Source organism: Abramis brama (assembly GCF_963993115.1).
Source record: "Abramis brama genome assembly, chromosome: 3".
In the NCBI taxonomy this organism is placed as follows: domain Eukaryota; kingdom Metazoa; phylum Chordata; class Actinopteri; order Cypriniformes; family Leuciscidae; genus Abramis; species Abramis brama.
The window spans coordinates 14,626,437-14,647,258 of record NC_139965.1 but is presented as its reverse complement, the minus strand read 5'-3'; the positions used below and the strand labels follow the sequence as shown (position 1 = coordinate 14,647,258).

The 20,822-nt window shown below is 36.9% G+C and overlaps 1 protein-coding gene across 3 annotated transcripts; it reads left to right on the top strand.

Annotated features, from left to right (window-relative positions):
* Positions 1 to 1,459: 1,459 nt before the first annotated feature.
* On the top strand, positions 1,460 to 18,058 carry LOC311080237 (E3 ubiquitin-protein ligase TRIM39). Of its 3 annotated transcripts, XM_084110029.1 has the most exons (10): positions 1,460 to 1,749; positions 5,142 to 5,316; positions 6,442 to 6,613; positions 8,873 to 9,534; positions 11,960 to 12,055; positions 12,159 to 12,392; positions 15,239 to 15,386; positions 15,472 to 15,516; positions 15,614 to 15,640; positions 16,696 to 18,058. In XM_084110029.1, the coding sequence occupies exons 4-10, from the start codon at positions 8,875 to 8,877 to the stop codon at positions 17,229 to 17,231; spliced, it is 1,746 nt and encodes a 581-aa protein (XP_083966155.1). In that variant the 5' UTR covers positions 1,460 to 1,749; positions 5,142 to 5,316; positions 6,442 to 6,613; positions 8,873 to 8,874; the 3' UTR covers positions 17,232 to 18,058. The 3 variants fall into 3 exon arrangements, with proteins under 3 accessions (XP_083966155.1, XP_083966154.1, XP_083966156.1); XM_084110028.1 differs by lacking the exon at positions 6,442 to 6,613; XM_084110030.1 differs by lacking the exons at positions 1,460 to 1,749; positions 6,442 to 6,613 and adding an exon at positions 5,779 to 5,862 and having other exon boundaries at positions 5,204 to 5,316.
* The last annotated feature ends 2,764 nt before the right edge of the window (positions 18,059 to 20,822 follow it).

Here is a 20,822-nt window from a genome sequence, read left to right as displayed (position 1 = left end):
GAATAAGCGCGGATGATCTGAAAACAACACAGACAAGTAAACTGGAGTTTAGCGATCTTCATTTGAGATTTTCTACTTAAATTAAAGTGTCTTTCAGTCGGTCTGTGTTCTGCCACGAGCCGTTTGCGCTATCTGTGCTACTAAATCTGCGATCAAAATATAGGCTGATATCCAGTGTTTTTAATGTCGATCATATTATACGAGCAAGAATGCAATGTTTCCTTAATATCCACACGATTTCAAATGAGACATTGATTTTATACAACAGTTCAACAAACAGAAGGGTAACATTAAATTATTTACTACATTTAAAACAGCATTGTCATAGGCTTATTGCTCTATTTTGCAACGAAAGCCACAGCAGAACTGCAGCACACAGCGGTGATTCGTGAACGATTTTGTGGCTTAGAATGAATCGTGAGATTCCTGACCCGTTCATAAAAATAGCAGCTTGCTTCCTTACTGAATGAATGACTCACTCATAAAGACAGTGACTTACTACTGGCTTTAATTTAATATTTTAAAAGTACCGGTATCACTAAGTTTTTACCATCATTGCATATTTATTGAACATTGTTTAATTTAAAAAAATATATATAAAAAAATATTGTCCCTTAATGGAAAAAGTGTGACTGCAGTCTAAGTGGAAGAGAGGGGGTACCAGGGGGTAGGGCACTCTAAAAACCACTGAACTAAGGAAAAGGGGTATGTAGAATTGCACAAGTGCTACTGCTAAAGAGTGCAATGTCAATACAGCCTGTTACCTTAATTTACATTTCTCATAAGCTTAATTGAATTGGCCTAGAGATAAAAAAATAGGACATTTTTTGTCTAAAGACTACATATAAATAGCTACCAAAATTAATGCAGTTTGACTAAAAGTTGACAAAAAACGCAATGACTTTTCGTCAACTAAAACTAGACTAAAACTATGAAAGACAAAATGACTAAAATGTGACTAAGACCAATAAGTATTTTCGTCTCAAGATGAAAACTAAGACTAAATCAAAAATGGCTGCCAAAATTAACACTGAGTAGGAGACATTTCACAGGAGGCAATTGATGATTTTTTGGAGACAGAAAGATTATATATCATCTCGATGTCACCAAAAGGGCCTTAAATATGCATTGGAGGGTTATAATAATAATTTTATTGTTGAGAAGGTCGATATGCCTCCATGTCTCCATTTCACTTTGTATATTTTATTTCAAGTAACAAAAATCGTTTTTTTTAATGTTTTTTGGTTTGTTTGTTTTTTAATTAGCCTACTTACAGCTTAAAAATGGTCAAAATTCAAATTATTGTATAATGTATTTACAGTTTAACAGTATCAACAAGTTGAGAACTATTTGGAACCAAACTTAGTAAGGGTGCTCCGATTTATTGGTTGACCAATAATAGCTTAATGTAATTTGATCGGTGGTCTCTATAAAGGCCGATCAAAAGAGCCGAGCTGATGACGCAAAACCCGCGAGACAAATTTTCTCAGCCGTTTCCAGCCATAAATTAAATTTGCAGCGTCTTTGCGGAGACATTGTAGCCTAACGACAACAATAGGGCTGTGATGTTTTAGTTCTTTCGTTCCTCCCTTAAAGCCCAAACAAATACGCTATAGTGATTGTTAAAAAATACACTCTAGCTGTTGCTAAACTGCAGGACGTGCTCGATAAAAAAAAAAGAGTTATTAAAACTGCATCGGATCCGGATCGTGGCACTGGCACGGACTGAGACGGAGTGGAAGGAGCTTGGTGAGAATTTGCTTAAACACCGTCGGTTTTGTCTTAAGTAGGCCTAAACACGTTTGGGAAATAAGTCGAGTGTGGATCTGTGCATTCGGTTTTAAATTGACAGCAGCCAAATATGCATTCTGCCGTGTGTGTCATTAATGTTCATCGAAAAACAAAAACAAATGTATGGGCTTTTTCAAATCTTTTGAAAAGATCTTTATTTTCTTTAAAGAAATGGACGAGATAAGCTTGCACAATTTACATTTGTGACTGACGACAAAGAAACACACAGAGAGCATCAGCTTTAGTTTCTGCTCTGACAGCCGTAAGATCACGGCAAACACTGTGAGTGTGTGTTAGAAATCAGGAATGCTGAGATAACTTTGTGCTTGGTTCGTGTTTTGTCTTCAAACCAAACTTGGGTCTTCAGCCGATAGTTTAAATCCCGTCTGGCCAGCACTTCTCATAATGTTGCTTATTAAGTCAGTAGAGGAGAGTAGACGGTCTTTTGTGGCTGTTAACCTATTTTTTTACAGTCTATGGTTTGAACACATTCGATCACGTGTTTACACTACTAGTGCAAAATGCCCGTGCAAAATCAGTTTTTGTGTGTGTTTTTAGTAATTGTTGGTTTGGTACCCGTGAAAGAGACCGTGAACGCATTGAATTCAGGGAGCAGGCTAGGTTATTACAAATGATGGCCGTGAATAAAATATAATATTCGGAAGTAAACAGCTGACAGAGTAGGCCTATGTCAGAATGTTTATTTTTAAACCACAACCTTCTAAGTGCTTCTTTTACTGGTATTTTTAATGATATCTTTTGCATTTCTCATCCAAACAATGTCAAACTTGGCACTGCACTTACTCGTGCCTGTAGCGAGACACCTGTCGAGTTTGAATCCATCGGACTAACGGTTCGAGAGATATGCTAATGACAGACAGACAGACACACACACACACAGACAGACAGACAGACACACACACAGACAGACAGACAGACACACACACACACAGACAGACAGACAGACAGACAGACGTTTCTGTAATTTATAGATAGATGAAAGCAAACCGGCCGAATGTGTTTTCGACTACCTCTGGAAGTGGTGGAAAGTGGACAAGCTCAAGGGCCATTCCACCGAATGGGTGACATTTGCTCTTCGAAATTAAACATTATGTTTTATCTTTTTTCAACACTGAATCTAATACTACACATTTAACTATTCAAAATGTGTATTGATCAATCTCAGGAAACTTATTTAAATTTTTTACAATGTTTCTAAGCAGAAGATGGACGCATGATTTCTCAGTCCTGTTACCGAAACTCATGTGCCATTTAAAAAGCATGTTTAAAAGCATGTCAATTAATTCCTTTGTTTTCCCCACAAGAAAGTGTTTATTTTAAAGAAATTGTTGGTTATATGTTCAAATAATTGATATTTGTGACAAAAAAAATCACTATTAAGGCAAAGTGTATTTTAATAAAAAACACAAAGCCATTTTTTCATTTTAAAGAAGACCGAAGCCTCAAGTTTATTTAATTTTTTTTATAATTCAATTTATTAAACAATTGTATAAATGATGGACCAAACAAACCTGATAAAAACAGTGGTTTAACTTTATTTATTTTTTTAAAGAAAAAAAAATAGTAACAGGAATGAACACTTGGTAACAGGAATTAACTATTTCATAACAGGAATGAGGAACAGGAAACAGGAATGAGTGTTAGGGTAACAGGACTGAGTGAAAACCTGGGGACACGACTAAAATGTGCATTTTATCTAAAATATTAGGATATAAAGTCACACAACAATCCCCAAAAATTAAGATTTCTGAAGGATTTTAATCATTATATTTCATGGTAAAGTTTAGAGATAGAGAGTGGCGACATGCAGAAAATGCTATTTTTTTAGTGTTCTATGTAGTTTTTATTAATGTTTTTAATTATACATTTTCAATTTGTAGTTGGCTTAATGTGCAGGACATTTTGCTTGCTTAATAATAAAATGTATTTGAGAGTTAATTTTCATGCAATTTTATACATATAATGTCCTGGGGACAGAAATGTCACCCATTCGGTGGAATGGCTCTCAAAGCGTTTTAGACCCTGTTTACACCCGTATTTAACGTCGTCCACTTGTGATCCTATCGACCAAAACGCATCTTAATACCAGGTGTAAACAGGACCAAAGAGAAAATCACTCATTGCTCTTTAGTAGATTTAGTAGGATTACCGGTTTTTAATTAAATGTATACTGAAGACTATGCAGTGTTTTTACATTTGATTACTTTTTTTTTTTTTTTTTTATATATATATCATGGGAATGCTATTTGAAAAGCTCTAATTTTTCCCTTTAACAGAGGGAATGAAATATGTTGCACATTTGCTTGCAAAGAAATAAAGAGTTGTTAGTTCATTATACTTTCTCATCTCAACAATTTTTTTACATTTCTTAAAATACATTTTTAAGTATAGTTTGCCTATTATTTATTTCAGTGACCGTTATTGGCCAATACTGCTTCCAGTGATCGAACCCAAAAATCCTGTTCGGAGTAGCCTACCCTTAAAACCTCAGTGATGTACGTGACAAAGCTGCCCTGATCATTTGCTCTCTGTTGTGACACACTCTCTCTCTCTCTCTCTCTCTCTCTCTCACTCTCTCACTCTCTCTCTCTCTCTCTCTCTCTCTCTCTCTCTCTCTCACACTCTCTCTCTCTCTCTCTCTCTCTCTCTCTCTCTCTCTCTCTCTCTCTCTCTCTCTCTCTCTCTCTCTCTCTCTCTCTCTCTCTCTCTCTCTCTCTCTCTCTCTCTCTCTCTCTCTCATGTTTACGGCAGATCTAGTAGAGTAGCATTTGACTTTTGAAATACCATTCTTGAAATGAGGCGATTCTATCTGTCTCTCTGCAGACAGTATGTACCAAAAAACATTGTGTCACCATCTGGTTCTCCCTTCCAAAAACATCCGCTGATTTAACACTACATCAGGTTTTTGTATAGGGTTTTTGTTTGGACCGTATAAGACCTTGTCGACTGTATTCAGTCATGATCAGGCCCAGATCTCTGCAAAGTCTACAGCTTCGCCTTCGCCAGCTTTTTAAATTTTAATTTAATTTAATTTATTTTTAATTTTATTTTAAAGTTATAGTTATTTTAACTTCATTCTAGCTACCAATAAGAATGTTGTACTATCATCTCAGTTTAACATATTTTACAATATTTAAATCCACATTAAGTACTTTTTAATAAATATTTGGAGATTTTGTCATGATCAATGTCAGTATATGTTACATCAAAATGTAAACCACTTATGATCCTGTAAGATTCATTTGTCAACCTGACAGTGTGTGTTTAAACAAGCATGTTATCCTGTTTGGAATCTCATCAAACAGGTTTAATCTCTCTGTATCTGGCAGAAAGTGAGGGAGTGAAAGAGAGCTGAGGAGGGAGGGGCAGATCAGAGCACCAAAAGCAAACCACATGTAAGATTTCTATCAGACCTGTCCTAAACCACTGAATCTCGCCTGGATATACAGCACAAGAACGGAGCGACAGACCACTGGATAAAAAAGAAGAACGTGTCTTACAGAGGTAATTTACTCTTAGATTTCTGGTACTATAAGTTTTATGACTGTTGATCTGGATTTGCTGTTGAGCTTGTAAGCTGAAAAGTGTTATAAAAGAGTCAGCACTTACTAAATCATAATTTAAGTAGTATTTGGACAAAAAGGTTTTTTTTGGATGCCAAACTTAAAAGTGAATGAATGTCATTAATTAGATAATTAATAAAACCAAGAAGCATTTATTTGAAAGAAAGGTAGCATAAGTACACTTCTCAAGGCAAATCATTTTGCAATTCTTTTTTTTATTTTAAAGAGTAAAATGTATTTGACCACTCGTCAAACTTAGTTTGTCTGTGATCTTCATACATCCAGTAAAAATCACTTTCGGACCAGCTAGTTAAAGGGTTAGTTCACCCAAAAATTTCAATTCTGTCATTAATTTCTCGCCCTCATGTTGTTTCAAACCCCTATGACTTTCATTCATCTTTAGAACACAAATGAAGATCTTTTTAATGAAGATGGAGCTGTCCCTACATTGACAGCTACACAATTACCACTTTCAAGTTCCAGAAAGGTAGGAAATGCATAATTTACCACTTTATTCACAAAATATGAATCTCCCGCGCGCGTTCACGCAACAATGCCTGCTCGCGTCAACACAACATGCATGCATCGTGGTGCTCTCGAGAGTAATATTTTGTAAATAAAGTGGTAAATTGGGTTGTTGGTTGTTTTTTTTTGCATTAAACCACTAGTCACATTAATTACTTTAATGACTACCTTTCTGGGGCTTGAAAGTGGTAGTTGCATAGGCTGTCAATGGAGGGACAGAAAGATTTCATTAAAAAGATCTTCATTTGTGTTCCAATGATGAACGAAAGTCTTTCGGGTTTGGAACGACATGAGGGTGAGTGATTAATGAGAGAATTTTCATATAAAAAAAAAAAAAAATCAACTCTTTAAAAGTCATTGGGAAAATGGTCAACTGAGAAACTGGATCATGTTTAACAGATGTAACTTGGTTTGATATTTTTACTTGCATTCGGGTGTTTAAGTGCAGCTTAAAAAAAAACCTTTGGGCGCCACTGACAGGAATGGTAGTCGGAAGTACAACTGAATGGTTGCATTTGTGTGCAAGTGTTCATTTCCTCAGTTGGAAATAGATTTGGATTCGCAGAACCCACCTAGCTGCTCTGAAGGACTGAGATACTTGGAAAAAAAGGAACATACCAATGAAGTAGAACTGAAACGCAATGAGCTCTTACAAAATATGTGCACACTTTAGCCAGTAGTGCCTCATTCCAGTGTAAAACTGCTGATTAGAGGTGAGAACACCATTTTCTCAATCTGACTCATTTAGTGTGTTTAGAAACTCAATGAAACTAACCCTGAATCTAGACTAATACTACTAACATCCAATAATCCTATAGGTTCCCATTCTTTCAGGTCAACACAGAAACTGTGAAGTCATACCAACTGAAATTATTTTTATTGGTATAGCCCAATTTGTCAGGTTGAGTGACTAACATTTTTACTTATTGTTAGATGGTACCAAATGATGCACATTTTTAGGATACCTTTGTACAGTGATGTTAGTTATTGATACTCAACTAATGTTAAAGATCCCTTGTGGTGAAAATCCAGTTTTTAATGTTGTTTAGGCCTATATGTCTATGTGGACATATAACCATGTGCAAATCAACACCATTCCTGAGTATTTTCTCCTTAAAATTGCAGTGAACCAAAGACGGTATCAAATAGTGTTTGAAATCGTCCGTTTCCTACCGTCACATATAAACAATCCCATCAACATGCAGGGCTGGGCTTTTCCTATCATTAATGAGCAAGAACACCTTTAAAGACATAGTTGACCCAAAAATGAAATTCTGTCATCATTTACACGCCCTCAAGTTGATCCAAACCTGTATGAGTTTCTTTCATCTGCTGATCATAAGAGAAGATATTTTGAAGAATGGGCCTGTAGGAAACTCAGAAGTGAAGGAGACTCTGTTGTATCTTCATCAGGATTCTTTATTGAGAACCCGATCTGTTGGTAGCTGCAGTCATCAAGTCTAGCTAAGGGTACTTTACATGGTATCTTATAGGCATTGAGTGGGCTGTCCTTAAATGTGTTGACCTTACACACAGCCTTAGAAGTGACTGCTAAAACAAAAGCATCTAAAGACAATACAGAAAATCACCCCTGGTCATGAAACTCCAGCAGATCTATCTCAAAAGAATTCAAACAAACAAACAGGATCAATGGGTTAGACAACATTATCAAAAGGTTTAAGCACCATTTAGTTACGAGAACTAAGACTATGTAAACATTAACACATAGTTTGACTCTCAGTGGGAAGATCAAAGACTGACACAACCAACTCACTGGAAACTATCAGTAAACTGATCTGATGCCATCATGTTCACATTGAATGCCCAAAACAGTGTAGTTCACCTTAGTTTTCCATGTGATGTTATGTCTGGACATAGGATCAGCAGATCTTAAACCGTTAATAAAATTTGTAATTCCACAGGCCCCATTAATATCCATAGTATTTTTTTTTTTCATACCATGGAAGTCAATGGGGTTTGGTTACCCATATTCTTCAAAATATCTTCTTTTGTGTTCAGCAGAAGGTAAGTAAATGATGACAACATTTTGGGTGAACTATCCCTTTAAGAAGGGACAGGGAAATCGGGTACATAAAGTAATAATCCGGGTGAATTATGATGTATATTACGATGTTATGATTAACTATATGCCTCATAAGTTGTTCAAAGCGTTTCTTAGGATTTTGATATTTAGAAGATAGCAGTCTGACTCTGAGATGGCGAACGGGAACATGGTTTGTGAAACACTAGCAACACATTATTAGCTGTTTGATAACTTAGTCAAGCCAAAGGCTAATCATATAATTTGCTGTTATGTGTTCAACGTTGCAGAGAGCGATATAAAACGCATTACCATTCTGATACATCGACTTGTAGACGAGCCTGTATAATTCACTGGCCCAGCCTGGACCACGAAACATAACAAACAGTGTTCCAGCCAATAACCAACAAGAATGATTTGGGGGTGGGGGTTGGGGGGTGAGTGCGTGTGCACATGAAGGGGAGAGAGAAGCATGAAGAGGGAAGCTAGCTAGAGGAGAGATGTCCTAGACAATGACTAAAGTTAGAATTATATTCTCTTGAATTTTGATATGGCCGACACACGACCAAAAAGACGATGTTACGATGAACAAATAGCAAAGAAGAGGGAATTTACATCGGAAAAGCCTGTTTCAGGAAGCATGGGGGGTGGATGGGGGGGCCTCCGTTTTGTTTGACAATACTTCGAACGTCAACAAGAAGTGACGTCACCCAACATCGCTTAGAGCACCTTTAAGGGATAAAATTATTGACTGCAGAGAGACAAATTAGACCTTATTGTAAAGTGTTACCCTGTATTTTCCTACCCATGTCATGCAGCCAAATATGTACATTTCCATTCATTTCTGCATTTTTCTCTCATTGTCATCTCTTATCTTGCCATTTTCCTCCTCTTTCCTCTCCTCTGTATTTCCTGCTTTCCCTCTGCACAGCCATGCCTTTCTCACGCAGCTTCTTGTCTGAAGAGCAGCTGCTGTGCTCCATATGCTTAGATGTGTTTGACAATCCGGTGTCCACGCCATGCGGCCACAGCTTCTGCATGACCTGCATCAGGCACTACTGGGACACAGCGAAGCTCTGCCAGTGCCCCCTCTGCAAGCAGTCCTTCAAGAGAAAGCCCGATCTCCACATTAATCGGACTCTACGCGAGATCACCGAGCAGTTTAAGCAAATGATGGCAAACCCGGGGGACACTGGGGGGGTCGGGTCAAGTGGAGAGGCTGAAGAAGAGGGAAGAAAACCAGAGCCAGGCCATAGTCCAGGTTATCTTATTGACGAAATGAAGCAGAGATTATCACGGTACAGAGTACATGGCAATTCTCAGGCCTGTCATGATGAAAGCGGGTCTGAACGAACACCGAACACAGATGCTAATCGCACCCAGTTGCCTGTTATTGCCAAACAGCTGTCCCTGCGAAGATTTACCCTGAGTGGGGCGGCAGATGCCACGAAAGTGCCCCTTTGTCCAAAACATCACTGTAACCTGGAGTTGTTCTGCCTGTCTGATCTGGAGTGTATTTGTGTTGAGTGCGGACAAACGGAACACCAATCACACGACATCGCATGTGCCGAGAAGGAGTGGCGCAGTTATAAGGTAGGATGAAATGAGGAATAAGAGTCTGTGTAGAATATAACAAACAGTGTTGGGGGTAATGTGTAATCAATTACTTTTTTTCCAAGTAACTAGTAAAGTAACGCTACTTTTAAGTGTACAATAAAAACGCAAGCAACAGCTCGTTGAGAGAAATCGTGAGTAAGTGCAGAGGTGTTGTGTGCGCTTTGTGAACATGATGGATATTGTAGTTCTAGACTAAATGTGAACATGGATTTACTCATCTCACTTGCACAAAAACACATTCAGTATTCCTCAAAATAAATAATACAGTGAAATGTGAATATTACGCAAACCTGTAATTAAAGCAACACTATGTAACATTTTTTACCTTAAAATAATGTTTCCAAAATCGTTTCAGTGGTTCAAGTCGTAACAGGGTGGAAGGTACTTCTGCCTCCGCTTTGCAGTCCTTTATCTACTATTATCACTCTGATATGGTGATTCCAGTCGCGATTCTGTAGTTCAAATGAGACATAAGAAAACTACAAATTTGACTTGCTTTACGACAAGCGTTACAATAGTGATTTTTTTTTGTTTGTTTTTCTTCGTTTCTGATGTCGCAATACATCATACTTTCATGAAATCATGCATCATACTCTACCTTGTCTGTGGACATCATTCATTCCAAAGCCGGTGCTGGTTAAACAGCAAACGTGTGTGCGACGGTAGGCTGCGGTAGGCGAAATGATTTACGACAGCGGTAATGGACAATTCCGCTTCCAACCTGTAGGGGGACCGAAGAGGAAAAGTTCCATAGTGTTGCTTTAAATATGAAAAATTTCACAAATATGCTTTATGTATTTAATATCACTTTATTAACCAATGTCTTTACTGCTGACCTTCGAATAAGTAAAAAATTTACTTTAGATAAACAGCACATTTGTGTTGAATTTTCTTTTAAAATCCAAAACTGCAGCACAGCTGACAGGCTTGTTTGAGTTGCGCCCTCTACTGTACAGGCGTGAATTTGCATTTCCTTCAGCCTGAGGCTTATTCATTTCACTTTTGTTGTGAAAGGGCCTTTATGTTTGGCAAAAAAATTTAGTTTTTTTGTTATCGAAAAACAAACAAGCAAGCCCAGCCCAGAAGAGAATAGAAATGCAAAAAAAGTAATGTAATACACTTTACTTTCCATAATGCAATTAGTTACTTTTTAGAGAGTAACGTAATCTTAATGCATTACTTTTTTTTAAAGTAACTTCCCCCAACTCTAGAAGTATAAAAAAAACTTTTAAAACCCCTCACACCTCACTGGCTCCCACACTATTACATTATTTTTTTATTATATAACTGTTATTATATAATAATATTTTAATTATTATATATTACTGTGCTCTTAATTTTTAAGTCCCCTTAAAAATATGTGGCATTTGCAAACTAATGAAGTAACTTAGTAATAACTTTTAACCAACTGCTGTCAGTGGAGTTCATTAAGTGGTAAATTAATTTTAAACGGTAAATAAAACAAAATAAATGAAAATGTGAAATTTCTTGTTTGGAAAGTGTTTTTGTGTTATCTTCAATGTTTGGGGCATTTAATAATTTTTGACTTTTCAGTCTGAGTTAAATCTCTTTTTTTGGCTTATTTTATCTGTAAAAGAAAACGTGCCTAATAATTCTGCACACCTGAATATAAGGCGTTTTCTTTATTTCCAGCCTTCATGAACAATTATATATCACTTATAAATGATTAAATACAAAATTAATTGTAGTTATTACGATTAATGTGGTTTGGAATTGGTCAAATGTGCCTGGAAAAAAATTATGATCAGAAAATCAACGTGCCTAATAATTCTGCACGCACTGTAGTGTGCTCCAAAACAAAATTCACATTTAGAAGACCAAACCCAGAGCTGAAAATGAAAATGAGGTCGATGTCAGAATCCAACGCCAGATTGACATTTTTCTCCAACGCTGGACAGGCGTATTGTGGTTGAAAATGAAAATTGGGTTAATGTCAGAAACCAACATCAGTCGGGTTCTGGCGTCAAACCGACTTTCATTTCAAACCAAAATGCAACCCCTGCAACCAAAATCATCCCCTTAGTGACATTACTACTTTCTACTCAAGGACCTTGACAGAATTGTACGATATTTGTCTTTCAAATGTAGTGAAGTTAAAGTAAAAAGTTTCCAGAAAAAAATTATACTCAAGTAAAGAACAGATACTAAGTGTACTTAACTACAGTACTAAAGTAAATTTATTTTGTAACTGTCCACCTCTGGTGCAAGGAGCAGTCATTCTTAAAAAAATAATATTTGGGATGTAAAAATGTACAGTAAATGTACATGAAGCACTGATATTGCTTAAGCACTTGTTTGGAGCTATATTAATATAATGCAGCATTACTGGTAAAATCTGGCCCACTTCCTGCTGCATCATTTCCTGTTTACTTTCACACAGATGAAGATTTCCACCACAGAGACAGAGATACAGCAGATGACCAGAGAGAGGATGCAGAAAGTGGAGGCGATCAGACAATCACTAGCTGACGTCAAAGTGAGTTTACACAGTAGCTATCACTTGTTTTCATCATCCAACAACAATAAAAATCCCCCACTTTTTAGAGAAAAGTAGTGTAAATCAAGCTCTTCTTCCCCAGACGCTGTCCGAGAACGAGGTACAGCGCAGCATGCGGATGTTCGGGGCGCTGATGGGTTCTCTCGAACGCAGCCAGGCCGAGCTGCTGGAAGTGACGGAGATAAACCGGCGCTCCGCGGAGCACCAGGCGGAGCTCATGATCCGAGAGCTGGAGCTGGAGATCACGGAGATGAGGAGGAGAAGCGCAGCGCTGGCGAAACTGGCCAAAACTGACAATTTTGTCACTGGACTGAAGGTCTGTAATGTGTCAAGAGAACATGCCTTGGGAAGTGTGCATGAGATTTCATTTGAGACCCATCATCTTTTCAATCTCTTCTCTTCGACGATGTAGTCTATTTCAAATATCATAGATATTATATATATTATATTAGATAATATCACAGCATATATATACATATATATATATACATATATATACATATATGTGTGTGTATATGTATGTATATATATGTATATATGTGTGTATACATTTTATTATTTTGAGGTCAAATGTGTTTTTGAAAGAATTCTCTTATGCTCACCAAGGCTGCATGTACTGTATTTAATCAAAAATACAATATAAATAGTAAAATATTATTACAATTTAAAATAACTTATTTATATTTTCAAATGTAATTTATTCCTGTGATCAAAGCTGAATTTTCAGCATCATTACTCCAGTCTTCAGTGTCACATGATCCTTCAGAAATCATTCAGATATGCTGATTTGCTGCTTATTATTATTATTTATAAATATTTTTATGAAAACATTTTTTTAGAGAATTCTTTGATTTATTAGAAAGTTTATAAAAAAGTATTCATTTGAAATTAATTTAATGCACCTTCCTGAATAAAAGCATTAATTAAAAAAAATACTGACCCCAAACTTTTTAACTGTAGTGTTAAAAAATACATCACTTTTCAAGCTATATATATATATATACAGTGAGGAAAATAAGTATTTGAACACCCTGCTATTTTGCAAGTTCTCCCACTTAGAAATCATGGAGGGGTCTGAAATTGTCATCGTAGGTGCATGTCCACTGTGAGAGACATAATCGGAAAAAAAAAATCCAGAAATCACAATGTATGATTTTTTTACTATTTATTTGTATGATACAGCTGCAAATAAGTATTTGAACACCTGAGAAAATCAATGTTAATATTTGGTACAGTAGCCTTTGTTTGCAATTACAGAGGTCAAACGTTTCCTGTAGTTTTTCACCAGGTTTGCACACACTGCAGGAGGGATTTTGGCCCACTCCTCCACACAGATCTTCTCTAGATCAGTCAGGTTTCTGGGCTGTCGCTGAGAAACACGGAGTTTGAGCTCCCTCCAAAGATTCTCTATTGGGTTTAGGTCTGGAGACTGGCTAGGCCACGCCAGAACCTTGATATGCTTCTTACAGAGCCACTCCTTGGTTATCCTGGCTGTGTGCTTCGGGTCATTGTCATGTTGGAAGACCCAGCCTCGACCCATCTTCAATGCTCTAACTGAGGGAAGGAGGTTGTTCCCCAAAATCTCGCAATACATGGCCCCGGTCATCCTCTCCTTAATACTGTGCAGTCGCCCTGTCCCATGTGCAGAAAAACACCCCCAAAGCATGATGCTACCACCCCCATGCTTCACAGTAGGGATGGTGTTCTTGGGATGGTACTCATCATTCTTCTTCCTCCAAACACGTTTAGTGGAATTATGACCAAAAAGTTCTATTTTGGTCTCATCTGACCACATGACTTTCTCCCATGACTCCTCTGGATCATCCAAATGGTCATTGGCAAACTTAAGACGGGCCTTGACATGTGCTGGTTTAAGCAGGGGAACCTTCCGTGCCATGCATGATTTCAAACCATGACGTCTTAGTGTATTACCAACAGTAACCTTGGAAACGGTGGTCCCAGCTCTTTTCAGGTCATTGACCAGCTCCTCCCGTATAGTTCTGGGCTGATTTCTCACCTTTCTTAGGATCATTGAGACCCCACGAGGTGAGATCTTGCATGGAGCCCCAGTCCGAGGGAGATTGACAGTCATGTTTAGCTTCTTCCATTTTCTAATGATTGCTCCAACAGTGGACCTTTTTTCACCAAGCTGCTTGGCAATTTCCCCGTAGCACTTTCCAGCCTTGTGGAGGTGTACAATTTTGTCTCTAGTGTCTTTGGACAGCTCTTTGGTCTTGGCCATGTTAGTAGTTGGATTCTTACTGATTGTATGGGGTGGACAGGTGTCTTTATGCAGCTAACGACCTCAAACAGGTGCATTTAATTTAGGATAATAAATGGAGTGGAGGTGGACATTTTAAAGGCAGACTAACAGGTCTTTGAGGGTCAGAATTCTAGCTGATAGACAGGTGTTCAAATACTTATTTGCAGCCGCTCTATACAAATAAATAGTTAAAAAATCATATATTGTGATTTCTGGATTTTTTTTTTTTAGATTATGTCTCTCACAGTAATCTATATATATATATGTATATATATATATATGTATATGTGTATATATATATGTGTATATATATATATATATATATATATATATATATATATATAATTTTAAATATTATATATAATTTTAAATATTTTATTTAAAAGTTTCCCCAAATGTTTAAAATGTTATTGAAAAGTAAGTATAATTGCATAAATTGCATTTTTAAAGTATATTTTTCAGTTGCCTTTCTTTAATTCTTTGCCAATGCTATAATACTCACTTATACTCATGTCTTGTTGCTATATTAGCCTTTATGCACAATTGTTATTTTGTATTTGTTAACATATATATTTTCAGTGTTATCCTTGCACTATTAAGCTATTTATTGAATTTGCACTATATTATTATAACCTCCAGCACACATACTTTATCTTGCATACATTTTATCATGTTGACAATTGACATTGATGTTATACTGGACTGCTGATTTTTATATTTGTTATATCTGATATTGTGTGTATGGTGTCTTCTCTGTTGTATAAGCTACTGAATGCCTTGAATTTCCTTAGGATTAATCAATCAATCAAGACATTTCATAATGGGCAAACTCTAGAAAGAAAATAAGCATGACACTTTAAACACCAAGCTCAATAATTGCTCTTGGTGTTCTCCAACAGGGCTACTCTGATGTCAGTACTCCCATGTCAAAGAAAGACTGGACAGGAGTATCGCTGACCTGTGACCTTGGAACTAAAGCCATTTACACCACAGTCTGTCAGCTACTGGAACAGTATAAGCAGGAGCTTCAGAAACTGCCTGCAGTGTGTGAGTGACACCTGTCAAACACTAAACTACAGCGCCATCTAGTGGCAGATGTTCCTTCATGCCGTGACATCTCTTTCTGTTCTAGGCCTCTCTGTGTCCACTAACCAATCACCATTGAAGTCACACCCAAGTAAGATCTTACCATGATTTGTTATATAACTACGCAAGTAGAATTACGAAATGCATTTTTCTTTTCAATAACATGATCTTATTTCAATGTTTTGCAGAAGTGAAGAGAATCCAGGAATATGCAGGTATGAGTTATAGATGACATTTTATTGCAGTGTGTGTATATATAAGCAGGCACTATAGAGTTTTTTTCCCTTGAGGTTTAATAACAGCTTTGCCCTCTTATACAAAGTCCTAAGTAGTTGAGATAAGTTTATATTGCTTGTTGATTCCTGCACATCATATCACCTGCATCCCTTGTGTTTAGGAAAGCCAAAAGAACTTAATTTCTGTTGTTGTTGTGCATTGAGCATTTGGGAACTTGACATGACGTCAAGCAGTATGACATATGCTTAATTAAACAGCATTTTTCTGATTTGCTTGACCCATTATTTGCCAAATCCTATTTTTCTATATAAAATAAATAATATTGAATTATATAATATTTAATAAAATTCCAGGTAGAATTTTTATATAGTACCAGAATATTTAATCAAAATTATATTACATTTTTATGCGTGTCTCTATTCAAAAGTTTAGGGTCGGTATAATTTTATGTTTTTGAAAGAAGTCTCTTCTGCTCACCAAGGCTGCATTTATTTGATTAAAAATACAGTATAAACAGTAATATTGTGAAATAATATTGCAATTTAAAATGACTGTTTTCTGCTTTAATATAATAATATTATTATTATTATTATTATTATTATTATTATTTTATTCCTGTAATGCAAAGCAGAATTTTCAGCATCATTACTCCAAGATCTTGACCAAAAAAATGTATGCACCTCTGGATGGAAATAACATCTAAACCTTTATTTCCATCAAGAGGTTCTTCATGCTTCCTCCCAAACATTCTTTCATAATTTGAGCCTGATGAATCTTGGCATTGTCAACCTGGAATATGGCCATGATGTGTCTTTCTACATAGTAGTTTAAGAAAAAGAAAATCTACACACTTCATCAGTTAGAGTTTGAAGAACTGTTGCCAAACATATAACATGCTAGAAACATCATAATCACAGCAATAATGATCCAATCATAGACCCTTTTAAATCCAAACAGAAACTTTTTTAATTGGCCAGGCAGTTTATGTATATTCTAAACATAAAAAGGTAATAATTTGAGCTTTTTCCATCAGTTGATGTGACCCTGGACTCCAGCACTGCTCATCCACGTCTCCTCCTATCAGAAGACAAGAAGAAGGTGTGGTGCAGTGAAAGGCACCAACATGTTCCCAACAACCGTGAGCGCTTTGACCGTGTAGTCTGTGTTCTGGGGCGCGAGGGCTTCAGCGTGGGTCGACACTACTGGGAGGTAGAGGTCGATGGAAAGACCGACTGGGACCTGGGGGTGGCCAGTCATTCCAGCAACAGGAAAGGTAAGATCACAGTCAGCCCCAGCAACGGCTACTGGTTTCTTAGCTTGCGGGACAAGAACAACTTTGCCTTCAGGACTGAGCCATCCATTGCCCTACCCCTCGCCCTGAAACCTCAGAAGATAGGGCTGTTTGTGGACTACGAAAAAGGACAAGTGTCCTTTTATAATGTGGATGCAAAAATGCACATCTACACGTTCATGGACAACTTCTCTGAGACCATTTATCCGTTCTTCAGTCCCTGTACCAACAAAACAGGCAAAAATGATGCTCCGCTGGTGATCACGCCTGTCCAGTGACTTTAAAAGGTTTTATGACCAAACATCTGCTCTGTAATGTTTTGGGCTTTTCTTTTTTGCCTAAGAAATAGCCTTTTCATACCAACAAATCTTCTAATCTTTCTTATTCTATTAAAGTCAGCATTAAACAAAGGTTGCAATAGTCTTTTATTCCTTATTGTGACATGCATCCGAGTGAAGCGGCTTCCTGAGCAAGAAATGTAGGGCGGGACTTGATTTTGTCCTTTGGGAATTGATTGGACGGTTGTGGTTTGCTATTGGTCGATCTCATGTGAGTGACAGGTTGCCCCGCCCTCACGCCACTAAACACATCATCAGAGAAGAGATGCCGCTGCAAGAGGGAGGGGAAGATATTTTGATTAAAGATTAAGAGGGTACATGGCCTACTTTTCTTTTTCTTTTTTCTGTTTTTATTGGTTAATTGCACTAAATAATTTATAATGCATTATTAAAATTGTCCATTTTGATTTCATGGTGACCTTAACATAACAAAATCAACAGGAATTTATATTTTCTTCAGAATAAAAAGACTAAAATAATAGGCCTACATATTTCTTGTAAATTAAACAAGACTGCACTGCAATCCACTATGAATGTCATTATTGTGTACACTGTATTACTTGTCAGGCATTGAAGATGAAGTTAGCCTAATACTTTAATATAATAAAATCTGAATGTTAGTAAATTAGTTTTAGTGTTTATCTTGTCCACCGTTAAAGGTTCATTAGTCTACTTGTGTAATTCTCACACACTGCACCTTATGTTTCTGTTATGAAGTGTAATTGTGAGCATGATGAAATAAACATTTCAGTGTCAGATGGCAAGTTACTGCAGGTCATTTATCTCTTTATGACATTCCACCCTTTCTGTCTCTCTCTTTCATACTGCCAGAATACCAAGATGAAAGTTAGCTGTTTACACTTACATAGTCTAATAGCCCTACATTGCAACCACCTCGTGTTTGCTAATGACACCGTAATCAACACTGTCTTTACATTGTTGTTTGTTTTACAGCTTTATCTGGGTTACTCCCAACCAAATCCTAACGGTATTTTCTCTCTGTACATCGTTCGTGTTGAAGCATGTCAAAAGTAACTGTCGGAGAGAAGAGACCCGAGGGCTGAATGAGTGAGTGAGTTTCCTCAACGCACCGCCAGATGGCAGAACTACTGAGTGAATATTAACCGCACTCTTTTCCACACTAATGTCTCCTAACGCAAACACGTGGTTTAAACGGGCCTACGTTACGTTTGTCCACGCCATCTATTCAAACGGCTCTTTATGAACTACACAAAACAGACTTCATATGTGTTGACCTGTTTTTCCCTTGCTAATATGTTAAACTGATCCATTTGGAACAGATATAAGGAAGACCGGGGCTAGTTGTCACTCATGGATGTTGTCACAAAGGCAGTATCTCAGTAGCAATGTGTTGCATAAATGTTTTACCTGCTTTACATTTTGCTGAAAAGCTTATAATAGACTGCTTAATGGCAGGTTTTATCATGACAACATGTCACAAATGTTCAGTATCATGTTCAGTTAACTTTTTTCTTGAGGGCAGTAATAGTGGAAATGTTAGATTATTTAATGTTTGTTCTTTTGTAGCCAGGACTTTTAAGATATGTGTCTACCCAGAAATTAACTTTCAAAAGCAACCTTAGAATAAAAAATATTCTCTGTTGTTCAAATAGTAACTATCTCCCCTATGCTTTAATTCATCCATGCCGTGTTTCAGGTTAACCCTACATTATGGGGACAAAATATCCCCACAAAGATGCAATATCCAAAATCCTTGATCCTTGTCCTTGTGGGGACACTTTTAGTCCCCATGAGGAAAACAGTGTTGTGTTTTTCTTTTTATTTAATAAAATCGTTTTGGTTTTTCTGTTCTCTGGCACCACCTCTTTATTATTAATGTTATGTTTAGTGCGTCTTGTTCTAAAACTAATGTATTACTTGCATACTGTTCTGAATTTAGTGCAACAGTAACTTACTGTAAAGGTGAACTTGGAAATTAGATATGTACATTGGGCATTCAAGGATTGAAAATAAATACAATTGTGAATGAGGAACAGAAATTAACCAGGCCTTGGAACAAAATGCCCAAGTATTTAAAATATAGGGGCAACATTTTATTTTATTTTTTAATACTTGATCTATTCTATTCTAGGTCAATCTAGTTATGATTTCAGCATGGTTTAAATTCCTCTGTAGATACCGAGCCTTTATTGTGTTATGATATTTTGCACATTTACAACGTTTCTGCAAATAAATTATTCAAACTTTGAATGAGTTTAATCAAATTATTCAGTTTAAGTATTTGGGCATATAAATGGACAGTTGGGGGGGAAATGCCCTCGTGAAGTAAAATTCACCAACAAATCAATTCCATGTGGCAAATAGGTACTTAATAATAAATAAAAAAGATAGGGATTGGTATAGCTACAAATAATTTCAGAAAGTTCGACAGATGAAAAAACCATGTGAACCTCAAGTTTCATCGTGGCAGAATCGCAGGTGTAACAAGCCAAGCAGGAACGCTCGACTGACATAAAACTGACAGAATGAGAGAGCATGTGTGAGAGATGACTATTACAATATTTAAATATAGTAACCAACATTCCTCACTAATACACTCTTAGAATGTGGATCTGTGAGAAGAGTTCTTCCAAGCCTTTTCAGAGTGAAATTGTTTCTGGTCAACAGGTGTGACGCACGTTAAAGCCATGTCACAAATGCTATAGTCTGAGAAATGCACGCTGGTCACAACTCCACCCAGCTGCGGGAAAAAAGCCCATAGCTTAAGTAAAAGTCACCACTCATTCTTATGGCTTAGAAGTAAATGAAGCGAAGCAGGCTCTGAGCAAGACGAGAAGAAGAGAAATGGGGGAAGGGATGGAGTGATTGTAAGAGAAATGGTCGTAGGCCGTCTATCAGGTTGAGCCTGAATGTACTGACTCTTGCCCTCCTGCCAGCTCTACTTGCATGGCAGCAAACGTCTCCGTCTTTCAGAGCCATGTTTGCAACAGTGAAGTTACAGCGTCAAGTGCACGGGACTTCCGTCTCGTGGATGAACTGATTTATAACGCTTTATTGAATGCAAGCCTTGCACTTATGAATCTATCTTACTGGAAATGTTGAATTTATAAATCCATAGAAGTTTGAAATTATAATAGTCATAATTTATTAGTTTAATTCTGATGAAAGGATAGAGAGGTTGATAAATTTATAAAAAAAAACGTAAGCGAAATGTTCTGCCTGAACCGCTCCAACAGCCCAGGTAGCATACCTGTCATTCTGCACACCTACACACTCCTTTTCTTTTTTTTGCTCAAAGTCTTTCTCTTTCTCTATTGCAAAAAGGCTAAATCATCTCTTCATCTTTCCACCTGTTTGCTTTTTTTTACCTCAGCCAGTTTTACATTGTTACATTGTGCTGATCGTGATTTTATCAGTAACAGACTGTAAAAAAAAAAAAAGTAGAAAACTGTTAATTGGTTAACAGAAAGAACAAAATTATATAATTTATTGTATAATTTAAAGTGAAAACCCATAAATTGACTTCCCCAGAATTCCCTGCGTGACACT